At 45.1% G+C, this 19,678-nt stretch overlaps 2 protein-coding genes across 3 annotated transcripts in view; both read right to left on the reverse strand.

Moving 5' to 3' along the window:
* Positions 1-174: 174 nt before the first annotated feature.
* Positions 175-2,852, reverse strand: SMIM29 (small integral membrane protein 29). Of its 2 annotated transcripts, XM_032462861.1 has the most exons (6): positions 2,708-2,734; positions 2,430-2,528; positions 1,450-1,633; positions 1,252-1,277; positions 854-959; positions 175-669 (listed from the first exon to the last, which is right to left on the reverse strand). In XM_032462861.1, the coding sequence occupies exons 3-6, from the start codon at positions 1,558-1,560 to the stop codon at positions 604-606; spliced, it is 309 nt and encodes a 102-aa protein (XP_032318752.1). In that variant the 5' UTR covers positions 1,561-1,633; positions 2,430-2,528; positions 2,708-2,734; the 3' UTR covers positions 175-603. The 2 variants fall into 2 exon arrangements, with proteins under 2 accessions (XP_032318752.1, XP_032318751.1); XM_032462860.1 differs by lacking the exon at positions 2,430-2,528 and having other exon boundaries at positions 2,708-2,852.
* Positions 2,853-10,760: 7,908 nt separating this feature from the next.
* Positions 10,761-19,678, reverse strand: part of LOC102523571 (diphosphoinositol polyphosphate phosphohydrolase 1) — an 89,312-nt gene continuing 80,394 nt past the window's right edge. Inside the window, exon 5 of the mRNA XM_032462862.1 lies at positions 10,761-19,021. Coding sequence (XP_032318753.1) covers positions 18,843-19,021 — 179 coding nt within the window. The 3' untranslated portion in view covers positions 10,761-18,842. The remainder of the gene's footprint in view (positions 19,022-19,678) is intronic.

Below are 19,678 nucleotides of genomic sequence, written 5' to 3' on the forward strand. Positions count from 1 at the left end.
GTCTTTTTCTGTGTTGGGTGCCTGGAATAGGGAAGGGTGGAAACCTAGTGGGTGGTGGTGGCTCTGGAGGTGCTCTGCCCAGCAATTCAGGCTGGGAGAAGATGGAGAAAAAGCACTAGAGTCAGCTCCTGGGAAGGTAACTTAAGCTCCTCTTGAAGAAATCAGCCATACCCCTAGCCACAAAACATTTTATTTACAAAATATATATACTGAATACTATACATCAGGCCCTGTAACCCTGGAAACAGCTCCAAAGCCAGGTCAGGGGGCGTTAGAGACAGTGCCCAAGGAAAGGGCAAAGCTTCCCTTCCAGCCACCCTTCCACCGCAGAAGGAAAAGTTCCTATCAGCGCCCGGGAGTGGCTGGCAGGCTCAGCCCACAAAGGGCCAAAGGCCTGGCGGGGAGTTAAGTGATAGCAGGGGCTGATGACTGCTATATGCAGGGCTTAGGAAATGGGTGCTGCTGGGGATGGAGGAGGAGAGACCCAGTAACTAAGAGGCGGGAGCTGAGAGGATGCAATTGGGGTGGGGGTGGGGGAAGAGAAGCAACAGGCTATAGGGCTCTGGACCCCATGGTTCTGAAGATCAGGGTAAGGGGATCAGGTCATGTCTTGACATCCAGCAAGGGTATCCGCTTGTGCTGGTAGCCACTTTGCCAGCCATGGACCACCTGTGAGAGGAGACCATGCCACAGGGCTGGGCTCTGGCCTTGGGAGTCACAACCTTGGAGGAGGCACCTCACTAGGCTTGGCCCACATGCGGAGGGCTGAGAGCAGAAACAGGCTCAGGCTTCAGGGGTGAGTATGAACATAGTAGACCCACCTCTGCTGATTCTCCCTGTCCCGAGTGCTCACCTTGGGGTCTCCCATGTCGGAGAGTAGCTCCTGCTCAGCCTCGTGGAGCTCCTCAGCAGGGTCGTAGCTATACATGGGGAGCAGGTGATGGCGAAGCCGGTCCACCCTGGGGAGCATGGGAGGGGGCTCAGGCCGGGGCCCATTCCCTTCTTCAAACACCTGATTGCCCTATCTCTACTCCCCCTGTTCAGGGGCACTTCCAGTCTGCCTTTTAGGGTACACTACAGCTCTAAGAATACGAGTCTGGGCAGGAATACATAACAATGGAGTGTAGGGAATTTCAGGCTTGTATCAGAATGGCCAAGGGGCATCTTACTTGTATGCAGGGAACTCAGATCTTACGGGAAGAAATTTAAGCAGAATGAGGGAGAGGTAGCACTGGGGTCGGGGACACTCACCGCTTTTTCTTCTGGACATACATTACCTGTAACAGAGACACAGGACTGTGGAGACTGCTGAGCCCAGGATGGCCCACAAGAGAGGGACCCACCTCCACACCCTCCTCTCCCCTAACAGTAGGACAGCTGAGAGGCTGTGTGCAGGCAGGACCAGGCCCACCCAGCAAAATTGTGGGTGTGTATGTGGGGGCTCCTTACCACAGCCACCACCACCCCGACCAGGGTGATGAGGAAGAAAGGCCCCAACACATAGCCCACCATGGAGTCGCTGTTGGCCTGGGGGGCATTGGGCACTGTGGTGTTACTCATGACATCGGCAGCCGGAGGGCTGGGTAGTCAGCATGGGCAGTACTGCCTCGGGAGGGCGCCTCCACTGGGCTCCCTGGGGAGGAGGAAGGAGGTTGTCAATTTCACCCAGGGTGACATTCAGGCTATGAATCCCTCCCTAAGAGCTGGTAATGTATGAAAACTTAGGTCAGGCACTGGGATGAGTGATCTTCCAGGTCAATGTGCTGAGTTTAACCCTCCAGTGACTCTCAGCAAATCCTGGGTGTAAAGGGCACCAAAAGGAGGCCCATACCCAGGGCCTGAGTCCTGTCTAGCTTCTATCCCCAAATCAGGGTGAAGTTCAGCTCAGGTGCTGGCCAAGTATTTGCAAATACAATTTCTGGGGAAAGGTTAGATGTAGGTTCCCAGCTCCTGTCCCAGCCTCCTGGGGCACTGGGCTGCCTGCAGCTATCCAGTGGAGCAAAATGAGGGAGATAAGGTTAAAATATGAGGGTCCTGCACTGCAGCCCAGGGGTGAGGTAGGAGTATCTGAAGGGGCCCATCTAGTCCAGATCCAATTCAGGCTATAGGCCCTACGCCCTCTTTGTCTCTGGTGTCACTCCAGACATAAAACTTGGGCACCATCTCCCTCATTGGTCTCACGTGCCAGGATGGACACAAGTGGGCAGGGCTGGATTTCATCTGTGAGGTGATGTCACCTCCCTCTTGTCCCCACTTGGGGCTCCGCCCAGGTCCCTCCCCTCCTGGTCTGGGATGACAGGCAGAGGTGGAGATGGTCAGCTCTCATGACAGATCCAAGGAGACTGTCCACGGGTGGCTGCACACAGATGCCCCGAGGTCCTTGACCTCGGTTCGCCTGGGTTTCCATCAGAGGGCAAGGTATGAGCTACCTGTCCCGGTGCCCGTGGGGGCTCCAGGCTTGCTCTGTAGCATGCACACCGTCCCATGGTCGAGGGGACATGCCGAGGTAGAGAGGGTGATAGGCGTTCCTAGGATGCAAATCAGCAATGGCGAGCGAGAGGTAGTTCCCACGACGCTGGGAGGTTCAGTCCAGGGGAGGGGGTTTTGGGGGGAGCGCAGAGGGGCCCGGGCATCCTGGAATCCCGACATCCCGAGGCGTGGACCTGGGCCAGCGCTCTGCAGCCCATCCAACCCGGCCATGCCTTACCTCCCGCCGCTGCAGCCCCGGACAGGAACGCCCTCGGTTGGCTCCCGGGCCCCGGAAGAGCCGGCAGGCGCGTGATCAAAGGACCCGGGGAAATAGGCGGGGCCACAGTATCAGGGTGCAACCAATCTGATGGCGGAAGGCGGATGGCCTAGAGACTTCTGGAGCAGCCAATCCAGAGGCGGGGGGCGGGCGGAGAGAAGACGGAGATGACCTAGGCTGCAGGGTCCACGCTGCGACGGCAGGGGGCAGCCGAGGGCTGCGCAGCGAGGGGAGGACAGCGCGCCGGGAGGGGAGGGGAGAGGAGGGGAGGGGAGGGGCGCGAGCGGTTTCCCGGCGTTCCCCGGGCGGACCCCAGCTGAGTGCCCGCGCTTGGGTGCTCACATTCCAGGGAGAGGCCTGGCGTCTGCCTAGCTTGCCTGTCTAGTTGGAGACCGCTCACGTCCTAACGTTTAGCCCAGGACGCACAAAGGTTCCATTAGTGTTTGCTGAGGCCTCCAGACCTCCTAGCAACGCATAGTGGCCCTCTGTGCTGGGCTCAGCGGGTAGAGTAGGCAGGCCTGGGGTAGCGCCTGTCCAGCCCTTGGACTTCGGGTCCACTCATCCAGCCACCCTCTCTGCGCCTCAGTTTTAACGTCGGTAAAACAGGCTGCTATAAAGATTAAACACTGACATGGGTAGGGCCTAGCACATAGCATACCCTGAACGTTAAATTTCCTGTTAACCTCTTTCAGGTTTTTGGGGGCACAGACAGAGCAGTGGGTAAAGTCCCTCTGGGTCATAAGTAACTTGCTAAGTAGGTAAGCTTAGGTCCAAGCTTTCATGGTCTGATAATTAAGATGTCACACACTTAGTGGAGAAATTTGAATAAGATTGCTGGATTTACCAGTATCAATATCCTAGTTGTGAATATTTTACTATAGTTTTACAAACGTTAGCATTGGGAGAAGCTAGGCAAAATGTACCAGAGGTCTCTAGTTATTTATTACAACTGCAGGTAAATCTACAGTTACCTCAAATTGTTTGTGTATAGCTTTGTATTACACCCTCTTACCCCTCACCAAAATCACATGTAATTGGGAAAACAATAGATTGGCGGGTAATGGAAAACACCCATGAAAATAAGGATTGTGGCAGGTGAATCAAGTTGAGGCCCACCTGGGTCCTCAAGTGCTACTGGAGATACAGGGGTGGTGTGGGTCGCCCTATTCTTGCCAGAGGCAACCAATGGCACAGACATGGTTGAGACTTGGTCTGGTCAGGCCTCAGTTTCCTCAAGTCTTTACAGAGGTGGTTAGATGAGAGCAGGTCTGGTGCAGAGATGAGCCAGTTAGGGACCAGAGAGCAAGTGGAAACTCTGGCCCCTTGCCTTCAGACACCATCATCTGACTGTAGTGGGGAAATCAGATAAAGGGAAAGGAATGAGAGAAAAGCTTGGGTCTGGAGGCTCCACGTAGACTTCCTGGTGTTCCCAGGCTTTTGAGTCTGGAGAGTAGGGAGACCACCTCTCCCAGGCTTCTACTAGAGCTGAGGGCAGAGGGAGGAGGCACCTCCTCAGGCAGGGCCTCCCTCACCTTGCAAGGAAGTAGGGATCAGGTAATTGGTTTTAAAGCCCAGGCCCTTCAGCTGCCCACCACACCCAAACTTTGCATCCTCAGGACTTCCAACCACATATCTTGAGGGTCTAGTGGTCCTAGGAGCAGGCCTAGTGGTTGCATTGGCAGGGCCAGTGTGTGGAAAGGCACGGGGTCTCAGTGTCAGAGACTCAGCATGTTTTGATTTCCTTTACTCCTCAGACAGAACACCCTTCCAAGACAGGCAGGGCATATGGGATGACCTCAGTTTACAAATGAGTAAGCTGAAGCCCTGAGCAGTGTGATGACTTCCCAAGGCCCTTGGTGTGATTAGCATTGGTAGGGAAGAATGGGATGATGGGTGGGCCCCTCTTCTGGTGTGCTAGCTGCTGCTCTGGGGCTGCATTTGAGGCCTGTTTTGTTCCTGTGATAAGATCAACTGTGGTAAGTTAAATCTACGTACTATAAACCCTAAAGCAACTAATAATATAACATTGGTATAGCTGATAAGCCAATAAAAGAGATAAAATGTGATAAAAAAAATTCTCAAGTAATCCAAAACAAGGCAGAAAAAGAGAAAAAAAGAAACAAAGAACAGATGAGACAACTAGAAAACAAATAGGATGATAAATGGAAACCTAACTATATCAATAATCAAATTAAATGTAAATAGTCTGAACAACCCAATTGAAAGGCAGAGATTGTCAGAATGGATAAAAAAGTAAGACCCAATTATATGCTGCCAAGAAATGTATTTTGAATATAAAGACTCTAATAGGGAAAAAGAAAAAAGAATGGGAAAGATACACCATGTTTCAAAACAAGGCTGTGAGCACTATAGTATCAGACACTTGATTTCAGAACAGAGATTATTACCAGGGATTAAAAAAAGATCAGTTCATAATGACAGAGGCTAATTAATTGAGGACATAACAAACCTAAATGTTCATATGTCCTAAATGTTCATATTAAAATATTAATTCAAAGAGGGCTTCAAAATATATGAAATAAAAACTGATAGAACTGAAAGAAAAAAAGTTTTAGTCAGAGATTTCAATACTGCTCTCTCAATAGTTGATAAAACAAGCAAATAATCAGCTAGGAAATAGTAGTCTAGAACAACACTATCAACCAACTTGACTTTTATAGAATACTGTAGATTGACATTCATAGGATATTCCACCTAACAGTAGTAAAATACATATTCTTAAGTGTACATAGAACATTTATCAAGATAGATCATATTCTGAGCCATAAAACAAGCCTCAATAAATTAAAAAGGATTCAAGTCAAATGAAGTATGTTTTCTGATCACAGTGGAATTATATTAGAAAGCAGAAAGAAAAAAGGTCCTTGGAAAATCGCCAAATATTTAGAAAATGAGTAACACACCTCTGGATCAAAGAATAATCAGGAATTAGTTTGAATTGAATGAAAATAAGTATGTAACATATTGGGATTTGTGGAATATTCTATTAGAGAAATTTATAACAATAAATATGTATTTGTAAAAAAGAAAGATATGTCAATGACCTCAGCTTCCACCTGAAACCAAAGCATACAGAAGAAAATAACAAAAATCAATGCAGAAATCCATGAAATAGAAAGCAGAAAAATCAGTGAAACCAAAAGCTGCTTCTTGAGAACATCAACAAAACTAATAAACCTCTACCCAGAGTCATCAGAGGAAAAAAAGAGAGACAATACAAATCACCAATATTAGGAATGAGAGAAGTAACATGCCAACAGAGTCTATAGATAATAAAAGAATAATAAGGGAATATTAGGAACAGTAAATTCAACAACTTAGTTGAAATGGAGAATACATGGAAAGACACAAATTACCAAAGTAGGCTTAAGAAGAAATAGATAAATGTATACCAATCTAGGTTGAATTGATGGTTGATACCATCTTCGCTTTAATAGTATACATTAGTGCCTCCTATCCAATTCCATGCCCCCTTTACACTGTTATTGTTACAAATTCATCTTTATATATTGTGTACATGTTAACAGATTTATAATTAGTTTTATGCATGTCTTTTTAATCATGTAAGAAACAAAAAAGAGGAGTTACATATCCCAAATACAAGACTGTCTTTTATATTTAGCAGTGATCTTTTTCTTTATATGGCTTTGAGTTATCATCTAGTGTCTTTCTGTTTCAGTCTGAAGGACTCCCTTTAGCATTTCTTGTAGGGCAGGTCTAATAGTAGCAAATTCTGTTAGTGTTTGTTTATCTGAGAATGTCTGAACTTCTTAATTTTGAAGGACAGTTTTTCTGGATATAGAATTATTGGTTGACAGGTGTTTTGTTTTCTTTTCTGTCAGTTCTTTAAATATATCACCTACTGGTTCCAGGCCTCCATGGTTTATGATGATAAATCAGCTGTTAATCTTAGATGTTAACTGTAATCTTCAAGGTAACCACTGTGAAAACAAGTAGGAAATATATGGAAAAGGAAATGAAGATAAAAATAAAAATTGTACACTAGGGAAAAAAATCAAACACAAAAGAAGACAGTACTGGAAGGATTGAGGAACAAAAAGATACGACATACAGAAAAGAACACTCAACAGAGCCAAAAGAGCTGGCTACTTCCAGCATGGCCAGAGATCTGTATTCTTTGCTCAGAGTTCTAAACTAGAATACTGGTGAAAAGTCTCTTCTCACTATGCCTACTTCTCAATCTGTAAAATGAGAGGATTGGACTAGATGATCTCTAAAATCCTTCCAGCCCTACCATGCAATGATTCACCACTGTCGTCTTATTTTTATCCTCTTCACAGCTACCCAAGTGTCACAACTGCCCATACACCCGCAATTAATGTTCACTGAGTTCCTGATGGAATCTTTCACACGGACCTGACAGTGTCTTGGTACATCTTCAGTGCCCAACCTGTTAACTGAGCGATGGTGATATCACAAGGACATCTCTCCTTCTGCCTCCCCAGCAACCCTTCAGATCAGGTGTTTGGGGACCAGATGCAAATTCAGCCTTCATCCACCACCTCCCTGCCTTCAGTTTCTGCTTGCTCTGGTCCATCTTACACTCTGAAGGGACCAGGGGAGAATATTACTGAGTGGATAAGAGGGCAGGTTCTGGAGTCAGACCACTTAGGTTTGACTACAGTTCTTCCATTTGTTACCTATCTGACCTTGAATATATTGCTTAACTTCTATATTTTCTTTTAAAAGTTTTATGACTTATCTTACACATGGAGAATTTATTTCCATTGTAGGATGTGAGGTAGGAATCTAGTTTTATTTATTTATTTTTTCATTTAGCTAGCCAATTGTTCCAACACCACACACTGAAGAACCAAACCTTTCCCCACCCAGGTGCATATTTCCTCTGGCTCTTACCACATTCCCACACAAGCATAGGTCTGTTTCTTTGGTCCCCTGTTCTATTCAGTTTCCTAATTCATTTCTCTGTAGCTATTCTCTTTTATCACGTTGTTTCAGTTACTGTATCTTTATATTAAGTCTTGATACCGATGGAATACAAGCCTTCCCTTGTAGTCCCGTGTTTTTCCTTGTAGTTTTTCAAAACTGTCTTAGACAACCTTGGCATTTTACCCTATGATTTTTAGAATTAATTTGTCCAATTCTTTTAAAAAGGAGTTTGCTTCCCTAGGCCTCCATTTCCTTTACCATACAAAGGTGATGACCAAAGTTCCTATATGTCACAAGGATGGCAAAGACTAATTGTAAAGCAGAGAACACTCCGCCTGCCATTAAGGCCTGGAACACAACCAAGGAGCACTCAGTATGTAGTAGTATCATCTTCCCCAAATGCCCAACCTGATGCAGTCACTGCTGTTTTAAAACCTTTGTTGGCTTCTCAGTCATGCAGAGTAAAGTTCAAACAGCCACCTGACCCCAGCTGACCCTTCCTGTGGCTCCTCCTGCATCTCTCTCCTCCCACCCCACTATCATTATCATGTTCCAGCCCCAGCAAACTCGCTGTTACCCGAGCACAGTACCCTTGCACATGCTGTCCCTTGGCTGAGAATTCCTTCACCCTCACGAATCCTTTCAGATGGTAGTTCCTCTGTGAAAGAGTCAGTCACTCTCTCCGCCTTTTTATTATTTTTTTTAACTGCATTTGTCACTTTGTATTGTGATTACTTGTGTCTGTTTTGAGTTGACTTAGTGAACTCAGCACAGCCCTTGGCATTTCCCAAACAGGTATTCACTCCCAGCCGCCATATAATGATCACACACCAACTCTGGCATCACATACACTCCTTCACTTATTTAACACTCACAAGCCCACAGAGTAGACTTCTCTCCCACTGAATAGGAAGGAACATAGATGGTAACCTGTTCAAGATGACACAACTTGTCAACAGCTGAGCTGAGATCTGAACTCTGGAATAATTCCAATGCTCACACCTTCTGTTAGAGCAGGCAGTCTGTCCTTTCTCTGTCCCTTTTCTGAATCCATTACTCATCCCACTCTTCCATGGTCCTCCTGTCCAGGTTCTATCCATCAGCCCCTCCCACCTCACCTCCAGTGACTTACCTCCCCCGGCTGTCATCTCTTCCACTGCATGCCATCTGTCATCCAAGCAGGTGTCTCTGTGAGGACTGCACGTCCTGAGTTTAGCACATTGCTGGAATTCAGGACATAGAACATGGAGCCTCATGGCTGCATCCGCATATGCTGAGATGTTAGCTGGGTGTCACAAGACCAAGAAGATAAAACAGAACTTTCACACCTCAAATGTGTCTGAAACCAGAAAGCAAACAAATTCATGGTTTATAACAACAGTGCTTTCTTGGGCATGATTACCAGGTCTGCAGAGAGGATGGGAGACAGCATGACTGGGGTTTGAGCAGGAATTCTGCCAACTCAGTCTGGCTTGGATTGTCAAGGCTGCCACCTCAGAGTAACATAATAAATTTGGGCTAATTTCCTATTACTCATGCTCAGTTTTGGGGCCTCTTGAGATTTCCCTCTCGCTCTCTTGCCACAAGTCCTGCAGACTATTGGGAGACTGGGCTTCAGCAAGATAATCCAAAGCTTGCATTTACCCTCTGAGAATGAAGAACAACCAACTTGTAGTTGAGTGTGATGCTCATGGGCCACCTACAGAACAGCCCACCATGATCTGACATGGGCAAATGGGGAGTTTCTGGAACCCCAGAGCCCGTTTAGAGATGGCCATTGGTGGTTTCCTGAGTATATTACTCGCAACAGCATTTATAATCTCATTGCTCATAACACAACATTAAATCTGGCGAAAGAAAGAATCCTTTAATAGAGGAAGGAAGGGTGATCATCATAGGATAAAGGAGGCCTGCAGAATCAGTTTGAGGAGGAAAGGGTGCCCTCACCAGCTGATAGGAAATTTGTCCTGTGGCAGAATGAAGTCATCAGGCAACCAACTTTGTGCTTATTTTTGGCTACCCACACAGACAGCCGGTGCACTAACCAGGTAACTTTATCAACGTATAGTAGACAAGCCAACTGTCATCCAGGAACAGACACTTCAGTCTTGTATGAGTTAGGTTCATGTGAGTCTTCTCCTGGTACTGACTCTTGGGTACACGGACCACATCAGGTTTCTTGGCTTTCAAAACTTGGCTACTGGTGATGCTACCAGAGTCCGAGAGAGGCCAGCTGCTCTCAGTGGAGAACATGTTTATCTGATTCTGATACACCACCTTTTATTCTTCTCTATCCGTCTCTTCATCCCAGGTCCACTCCCTGAGTCTGTATGGCCTATATCACAAGCTTCCAGATAGCTCCTTTCCAACTTCTCCTGCTGCCTCCTCTCCAAACATGGCTGATTTTACATGACTGCCTTGTTCAAGCACACTTCACGTGTATGCAGCCAAACTCCTTGGCCTGGCTTTTGGGGTTTTCCAGAATTTGGCCTCATCATGATTTATTTTTTATCATATTCATTTCAAAATGCTTGTCACCTGTCTTCAGCCTGGGGGACACAGCTCACTTAATGTTGCTTTCCCACTGACGATGCTCTGCCTGTTCTCTGCTTGCAATTCCCACCAGTGCACATCTTCAAAATGGTGCTCCAGCCCTTCCTGACTCCACCACGCCCAACTCCTGCTTCCACACAGGAAAGCTACCTCCTATTGTGTTCTCTTGTTGTCCTAAGTGTGGCTCACATCTGTACCCTCATGCCCCTGGGGGCTCCGAGTGAAACCTCTCTGGCTGAGGGACAGGCCTCCTCCTCAGCACTGTGCACTGGTGTCTGCCAGGGGCTCCCTGGCATCTGGCAGCAGTGCTGGCCAGAAGAAACAACGCTGACTCTCATTGCCTTCCTGGGCCTCTCCACTTCTTTCCTCTTTTGAATTCCCTGAACAGCCAAATCTTCCACAGGGCTACCTTTGACCTCTGGAGCAACTCCTAAAAATCCAGCAGAAAGTGGGGGTTAAAAAAAAAAAAACTGATGCAAAAGACTTGAGGAAAACTTCTAGAAAGAAGAGACCAGACATTAAGCAGGGATGTGTGTGAAATATTGGCTTTTATTGGTTGGCACAATATTACAACCTACAATTCCAATGCCCTTCCCTCCCACACAGCTCAAGTGGAAAGAAACTGATTAACATATAGAAAGGAATAGCACACTCACAGGTTTAAGCATTTGTTTTTACAAAAAGGAGTGAGATATGGGGGTGGTGGAACTTTAGGGGGAGTACCAAAGCGCTATCTAGACTACAGGAGAGGGGTCTGTCTGTCCTCTGTTGCCGGCACCACATAAGGGGATGCTTTAGTAAGGGGAATGGTTACATGTGGCTGCCCTGTATTGAAGAGGGGAAAGTGGGACTCTTTCTTATCTTCTGTGCATGTCTTCGACCCATACCTGGGTTTTCTTTCCAGCCCTCCTCCACAACCCAACTGTACCCATGGGAAAGAGAGGTGTGAAGGAAGCCTAAGAACTTTCTCCTTGAGAAAAGGACACAGGAAAACACAATGTCCTTTCACCTTCCCTGGACCAATTCCACTCCCCTTAGCTCCTAAGAGCACTCTGAAGGCCTTCCTTACAAGTGCTGGGAGAGAATGGGGAAGAAGCCAGGCCTGGGCAGGTGGCTCCAAGTGGGCAGGAAGGAAAACTTGATTTTCCACGCAATATCAACCAAGCCTGTTTTAGAAACTAAAACATGGAAAACAAGACCACGCACCTGTGGGTTGGTAGTTCCTAAGTCCTCGAGCACTACACATTGGGGTAAGGGCAACATTATTCCAAACCCTGATTTCACAACGCAGCACCAGGCCCCAAGAGGTTAAAGGACCACAACCAACCCTCCTTCCACACAAGCGCCATTCCTCGGATCCCCCAGTTTTTTTTAGCTCATTCGGGGTTATTTCTAACACCTTCTCCAAGGATATGTGTACTCATCCCACTGGTTGTTCCACTTTCTACAAATACAAAGCACATTGCCTGACCAGGTGATACCTTATCAGTCTGTAGAATGGTCATCGAGGGACTAGGTGACCTAACCCTGGCAAGGCTAAGTTGTTTGCTTTTCTGGGTGGTCCTGACAGAAGGAGACAGCAGCAGTTCTGCTGGGATCACAGCTGTCTAGTTTAAGTCTGTATGATCCCCAGGGTACTGGTCCCTGGTGCATGGGCCCCTGGCTCTCTGTCCCAGTTCTGGACACTTGGCCATTTAAGCCTCAGTTAAAATGTATGGGCATGAGGGGGAAGGGACAGAGATTTCTGTCTCTCAGAAAAAGTTAAACTCAATACATCTTGGCTACTTTGCCTCCATCCAAAGGTTTCCCTGGAAATACCTGTTGAACTTGGCCAAAGGGAAACTGCACCTGGGTGATACACTAGCGACAGGGGAGGAAGCACCCTTAGTTCATCTGTTTTAGAACTGGAATGGCCCCAGGGATTTTAACCCTTCTGATGCTGATGGTAGATGAGTGGAGTGGAGGTGATCATGGTGAGGAAACCCCTCAAATAAGCCTTTTGCTGTTTGGAGATCATACCCTACAGCTTAGCAAACAGAACTAGGGCCTTGTGCTTCCTCAGAGCCCATCCCCTACCCTGAAGAGGGGACAGGGTGGGAGAAAGGACCCTGAAATACACTGGGCTCTTTACACAAGAATAAGTATAAAGATGCTACTAATGGGCTTCCATCTCCTCTCTCTGATACACTTAGGTGGCCGGAGACACCTGCTTTACTTTTACAATGGCTCCCAACATCCTCATATGCTCCTAACTTCCTTAGACACATGGCAAACTGGCAGATACACTGATACTTTACTTATTCTAACCACCAACCTTTCCTTTGATTATAAACCAGTTTGAAAGTTTTCAGAACATGAAACAATAAAAACAGATCAGACATTTATGAAACTACACCACATCCTGTATCTCTTTTACAACAGAGTGGACTAACTGTTCTTCTAACTATGAACTGCAACACTATGTAACTGCTGGGCCCTTGACTCACTCATGAACTTGCACTTTGAGCAGCACATTTATGTCCAACCAAGGGTGAGTGAAAGCATGAGGTGCTCAGAGACTAAATAAGCAAAATACCTGAAGCAAATTAGATCTTGGAGGAGTGTCCCCTTGGATTCTGAGCAAAAAATGCCCCAGTCACGAGGGAGGAGGTAAAAGGGCAGGTTTTGTGTCTGCGCACCATGGCCTAGATGCCTACTGCTCCCTTCTGAATCCTTCACGTCCTTGAGAGGAATGCAAGCCACCTGCTCGCTGAGCAAAGGACCTCTAAGTCCTGCCCTCCCCTCAGTGCTTCAGAAGCTCTCCAAGACCTCACTTCCACCTGCCTGCCCCCTATGGAGGCTCTATGTGGAGCAGCCCCATCTGTTCTGGTTCTGGGTGTCAGTCTCAACCGTCCCTGACATAACTCCTATCTGTTATGCAGCTGGAACCAAGTAACCACAACTAGGTGTCTTCTCTGAATCACTTACTAGTGACATATTTTCTCCACAACAAACAGAGGACACAGACCAAGGTTTAACCCTGAAATGCTATTTTTTTTTCTTTTTCTCCCAATGGGTCAGTGACAAGGTGAATGAGGCTACATGGATCTATTGCTGCTTTAGGTTAACATTTTCAATTTAGCACAAAAGTATTCAGAGAGACAGGTTCGTATCAGTATTACTTCCCATAGAGATTTATAGGCAATCTCACTAGAAAAAAGATTTCCTGAAGGTAGGACACTCCACTCCACACTACAGAGAGGGGAGTACAATCTCAGGGCCCAGCTTCAGGATTGAGGCATCTTGCTTTTTTCCTAAGGAGTTCCAAAGACTTAAGATTTTGATCTAAATACATGGCTGGGACCCCAAGCCCAGAAGAGTGATTTTACTTTATTCTTGAAATGCTCCCTGAAAGGTGCACCCCCCAGAAAACAGACTGTAAGCAATTTAATAGGTAATTTGTTCCAGAACCAGAATTTATGTTCCCCAACTCAACGATTTGGGGAATCTTCACATCTGGCCTGGCTGCAGTGGGGGTGAAACGATGGGTGGCACATCAAATGGTGATGAATCTGGGAAAAATGGCAATATTGCTGTCTTTGTATCAGGGGTTTAAATGCCTTTTTTGGTGTTCTAGTGGCCCCTGTTTGGGGTTAAGAACTGGGAATGTAAACCAAAGGAGACCTAGAGTATTTAATTAAACAACTGATAGCTAGAGGAACAGAAGCAGTGACTCGCCACCTTCTAGGTATTAATCTTGCTTTTTTAGCCAAAAGCACCTCCTTCTTCAGCAGAGTCCCTCCACTGTGCTGAATTCTGAGTTAATGTGGCTTCCCTTTATGCTCCCCTTGCCAGGTGGACAGTCTCACTTTCTAAGACAAGCTCAAGCTCACCAAATCATCACTATAAACAAAGCTTTAGGGGAGAGACACCTTTTTCACTTAGAAAGCTTCCTGTTGCAGACACATAAAATCAAATCATGTGACTACTAGTCTCAGTTCATATCAACACCAAATGAGATTCTTTCTCTTTTTATTAATTTTTAAGGGTTAGGAGGACAAACTATTTGATTAATCTGAGGGAGAGAGGTATTTTTTTAGATGTCCTGATTAGGCTTCTCACACCCCTAAAAGGTTATCAGCTAGTGTAAAAACACTGTCAAAATGTGAAGCTGCCCTTTCAGAGGCAGGGGCGGAAGGCTTTTGGCCTTCAAAGGAGAGTCTGCCTAAAATCTCCAGGTTCCTAGGACCTGAGGTGACCTCAAGTCACCCAATGCAGTATCTTTTATAGAATGCAGCCGTGCTTAGCAGTTCACAATTTATCTGAAAATCTCAAATGTCTCACCGCTTTAGGTGAAGTCTAGGGCGACATGGAAAACACAGCTTTTCTGGACAGTGCGGTCTGCTGCAAGGCTCACCCCAGAACACAGAGGCTGACTCTGGGATGCTTTCCCACCTACTCCAAGTGAGGTGGGTGCCCTGATGGAACAAGGATGAGGCCACTAACAGTAATAGCTGCACAACCTGGAAGTCTCCCACAGACTTGGGGAAATAGGTTTCATCCCAGCAGGGCTCAGAAGGTAAGAATGCCGCCCCAACTGGGCAGAACACACTGCGTGGCCTCAGGTCTGACTTCTCTTGAGTCTTCAAGAATAAGAACTAGAAGAATCATCTACATTATTTAATCATTGCTAAATAATCTCCTCTCCCCAGAGCTGCCTGAGTTGACTGTCTTGCATGTCTCCTAGTTTTCTGCAAAGATGTGGATTATCTTCTGAAATGCAGTTGGGACAAAGATGAAGCTATACTATCAATTATAGCTAACTCTTACTTCTCTTAAAAGCAAAAATTCATTCCACTGTGGAGGCTTTCCAGGTATTTCTTCTAATTCTAAATCTACTCTCAAGTAGGACGGCTTTGAGAACATTTCAGAAATAAAAATCACACAGTTGTGGCAAAAATCACATTGTAGTTATTAAGTCTTTTTTATAAACTAAAAACATATGGCTCGGGCTAAGCTGTTTTTTAAAAACAGATCAGCTGGGGAAACCAACAAAGGCATTAACACAGCACTAGATGGAAATGACAAGTATGTTAAGTATAATGTGTGCAACACACACCCAGGTCCAAGAGAAGACCGATTACTCCTCTGGTTGAAGAGGTTTAGGAAGAGCCCCCAACGAGCACCATATGTGGAGAAGAGAAAGGGGAAGGAGAAAGAGGAAGCACAGTTCTGTGGGGAACTATTCCTTCTAGAATTCTAAAAACAAAAGGTGACTTTTTTCTTCTAAGCAAGTCTAAGAGACTTTACATGGGCTGACTTCTAACATCAAAACAGAAAATATTTCTCTGCTATGAAGGCAGAGACTATGTGGCAACACATTTGCAAAACCGCAAACGCTCCCGGAGGGCAGTGACCCATTCTGCTCCCCAGAGGCTGCAGGAAGCAAGGCCTCAAGTGCCTCCCTTTCCACACACTTCCATTGCAGTGTGGAGGGCGGAAATCCTGCTGTGAAGCCACCTTCTAGGCCCTCCTTGGCCTCAGAGGGGGTGATCCTCCCACACTCTTTGATCTCTCCAGATGGCCTCAGCTCAGACTCAGCAGTGAGGAAACCCTCTCCATGCAGGGCAGATGGGGCAGCAGACACTTGTAAAAATAAAACACAGTCAATTCGTTAACTTTTCCATCTGGTTAGGTTTGCTATGAGAAAAGTCAAGACTCCTGTTTCATGGGCTGAACTGTTCTGAGAGACTACCAAAAAATCTAACACAGCTGATTCCAGGTAGCCCTTCTCTTTCTCTTCCATACACGCACGCGCACACACACAGTCCTGGTCCAAAAAAACAAATTTTAATTTAAAAAATCCATTGCTATCCTTCTCTATCCTGAGTATGGTGGATTCTGATGGACACTCTGGTAACAACCAGAATCTAAGACGTGCAAATTTACTGTGAGAAAGAGACTTTATATCTGTCATGAACACAGGAACCTGTTTCTGTCAAGCCTGAAAAAGCCGAATACTTGCAGAGTTAATGGCAAATCAGTGTCGGTGAAATATTCTGCAAGTAGGGTAAACTTTGTGCTTTCTTTTGTTTCTCCTTGCTTTCTTTGGGGGAAATACAAAGTTACTGCAACCTTGCATCTGAGTAATCTATCACAAAAGGGTTGTGACCACACATCAGTAAAGACAGCCATGATGTTTATGGCGCCAGGGAGGGAAAAACACCAACTGCAGCTCATCAGAATCCTAGTGTAACAGAACATGGCACCAGTTTCAACAATTCTGGTGTTGGACAAAGTCTCCTTTTGTCAGTTAAGAAAGCATCAGCACAATCTCCCCAGTTAAGTGCATTAATAGATCTATTCACGTCACTGAAAAATACTTCTTGGCACAGTTCACTTTCCTGATCCAAAGACACCAACAACTATGCAAACTGGACATGGTAGGGTAGTGTACTGTTACACTCATCCAGTGAAAGTATCTTCATTAAAAAACGCACAAACTACTAACATTGCAGTTCCTATTTCAGAAGTACTGACTGTTTTCCTGCAAAGCACTTTCAATTCACGTCATAAAGGTAGAATTTATTTGGAAGAATGTGTTTTGGGGATTCCGTTTAGTGCTTGAATTCATTTAATTTTCCCCTTTACTTATTTGGACAGAATCTTGGAATGCTCTAAACCAGGCAATAAGCAGCAGTGTGTTCGTTTTTAAGTAGGACATGTGCAGTGAGTTGGCATTTAGACTCCAATCCCATGGTGCTTTCTATCTACTGGGACCCTTGCTTGGGGATAGAATTCCTTTCCCAGAGGTAGAACGGTATCCTAAGGAAACTGCCAGCACTGCTTTTTGGCTCCGTATTTCAAGACTGGGAGAAAAGATGCAAACTGAGAACAGATCGTAAAAAATTAAAGTTCATCAACTGATGTCAGCCAAAATGAACACTAAATGACACAGGCCTACCAGATACATACATTTCTTTTAGGGAGGGAAGAGCAAAAGCTTTTCAAAGTTTGAGTATTTATTAGAATTTTTAAATAAAGAGAACTACAATTTTAATTTCACATCTTGGCTATGCTTTGACAAAGGAGATGCCACTTAAGAGTATAGCAACAAACTCCTGTCCCAAGCCAGGGACTGATCAGTGCTGCCCCCCTCCCCACCCTCCCCCTCCTGTCTCAAGACCCTTTTCTGCTTACTTCCCAACTAAACAACATAATTGGCAAATGAAGCCAGCATCAAATCTGTATCAAAAACCAACAAGACAGTTTGCAGTGGGCCAATGCATTACGTAGCTGTTCTAGTAAATGATTAAGCATTCTCCCATACCACTTCTCAGCGGAAGATGGACCTTTCACATCCCCGTGGGAGACAAATTTAGTATTTCTGAGCATGCTCCATGGTGCAATTACAAATGCTGTAACATTACAAAGACAAGCAAACACCTGAATTTTCCTCCTGTGTACTTTTCAGGAACTTAACATGGTTACCCAGAACAGGGACAGGACTGTACAGCTGCACTTGCCAAGTACAGTTGGATGCTTCAGAGCACAAGGACAATATCCAGTTCAGCACGGTGTAAGGCATGTACGCACAAAGAGAGAGGCCGCTGTCAGCGATAAATAGCATTACGGAAAAAATTCCAAACCAGCAGGATAGAAACAGTGCTCGATGCTCCAGTTTTTTAGATAATAATCCCAAGAATCCAGTTCAAATCCCTATTGTCAACATGTAGGGAGGAATTCAATTTCTATCATTGTTTCTCCAGATCTGAGCTGAGGCCATTTGCTCCTGGCTTGGTAATAAAAAAGAAAATATGTTTCTTCCTGTTTCTTTCTTGGCATGGAAATACAGCTTCGAGAAGAGAAGGCCATGAGTCCTGGGAGCACTATGAAGGTTGCTAATAAACTCTTCCCGTACCCTACATAACTATAGTCAATGACTGGGGAAAAGAGAGAGGACAGGGAAACTTACCTAGCCACTAGCATCAAAAACAAAAAAGTAAATTGTGAGGCTCTCCACTTGAGAAACACCCCAAATTAAAAAAAATAACAACAACAACAACAACAAAAAACCTTGAAAAATTAAATGGTTAAATTCCTCTTCTAAAAGTCATTTATTTACATATTATATGCCCAGTATATAATGTGTAGATAAATGTGTCCTGCAGTAAAAGTGACCAACCTACTGGACTTAACACACATTATACAAGTTCTTGAAAGATTTCATCTCATATTGGTATCTTTTAATAAAAAAAATTAAAAATCAAAGAAAAATATCTGGCCAGGACTGGGATGAGACAAACAGGGACACTTCAGAATCCAAGGCAGAGGAAAGGCTGTTTGCCTCTTCAGAGACTTTTAGGGGTGTGAAAAGGGAGACAGATCATGCACAAAAGTACTTACAAATTACATACCCAACCCCCGCCCCCTCAATAAAAAGAGAAAAAAAAAAAGCCCCATCACTTAACACCAAACAGCAACAATATCAATAAGCCCTTTCTCTGCTGCCCATCATGCCTTATTTGAAAGAGGAGGCCTGTGAGGAGAGGTGAAAAGAGCAAGGGTGAGAGGGAAGATCTGCACTTCAGTCTAGTTTCCAATTTCCATTTCTCTTACAGGAAGTCTTCAGTCATCTGATGCCTGGCATTGAGCTCTGAGCAGAAACTGAGTATGTGGTGGCCACAACCGGGGTGCCATTGTTGGCTGAGTAGCCTTGCCTCAACGTTTCAAAATATGACGCCTGCACTGGTTTGTGATACTGCAGCACTTTGATGGCATCCTCTATTTTAAACCATTCCCTCTTCCTTCCTGTGGACGCAGGGAGAAAAAGAAATCAGTACAAAAAGGAAGCAATGGAAGGCTTCTGATCTTATAACTTTTTGAGGAAATGTAGGAAAAAACATGGAAGCAACAGTTATCAATATTTTTCTTTTTAAAACTGAAGTACAATTAACCTACACTATGTTAGTTTCAGGTGCACAACATAGTGATTCCCTATTTCTATACATTAGAAAGTGATCATCATGGTTACCAAAATCAAAAAAAGATGTATTATATTTTTTCTTGTTTTCTTTTCTTACAGGGGTAATACAAGCAGCTTATATGCTTAAAATACTACACAACTGCCTAATGCAGAAAATAGGTAAGAAATAAGAAAACTGAAGAGCTGATAGTAATTGTATGAAACCTGTCCTCCAAGGAAAACCATTTCTAGTGGTTTCCTCTTGAGCTCCTGGGCCTCTGGGCCTTCCTTGGCTTGTCCATAAGTGCCTGAGGCCCCGCCAGCACCCCCATCTCCTACAAAAATCAACATGAGCATCAGCTTCCAGAACTGCCAGGATGGCTGACTTGTAATCAGTTATTTATTTCAAAAAATTTGTGTAAGAGTGACATAGCTACAAAAAAGAAAATATATTTTTTAAAAAAAGAAGAGGGGGTGGTATAGCTCAGTGGTAGAGCACATGC

Source organism: Camelus ferus, chromosome 20, assembly GCF_009834535.1.
Source record: "Camelus ferus isolate YT-003-E chromosome 20, BCGSAC_Cfer_1.0, whole genome shotgun sequence".
Classification (NCBI taxonomy): Eukaryota; Metazoa; Chordata; class Mammalia; order Artiodactyla; family Camelidae; genus Camelus; species Camelus ferus.

Excerpts from the sequence above, each read along its gene's own strand:
- SMIM29 (XM_032462860.1), bottom strand. The coding sequence starts at position 1,560 with ATGAGTAACACCACAGTGCCCAATGCCCCCCAGGCCAACAGCGACTCC. Across the intron at positions 1,278-1,449 it reads TCGGGGTGGTGGTGGCTGTG|GTAATGTATGTCCAGAAGAA; the intron begins GTAAGGAGCCCC and ends TCTCTGTTACAG. Across the intron at positions 960-1,251 it reads TATGTCCAGAAGAAAAAGCG|GGTGGACCGGCTTCGCCATC; the intron begins GTGAGTGTCCCC and ends CATGCTCCCCAG.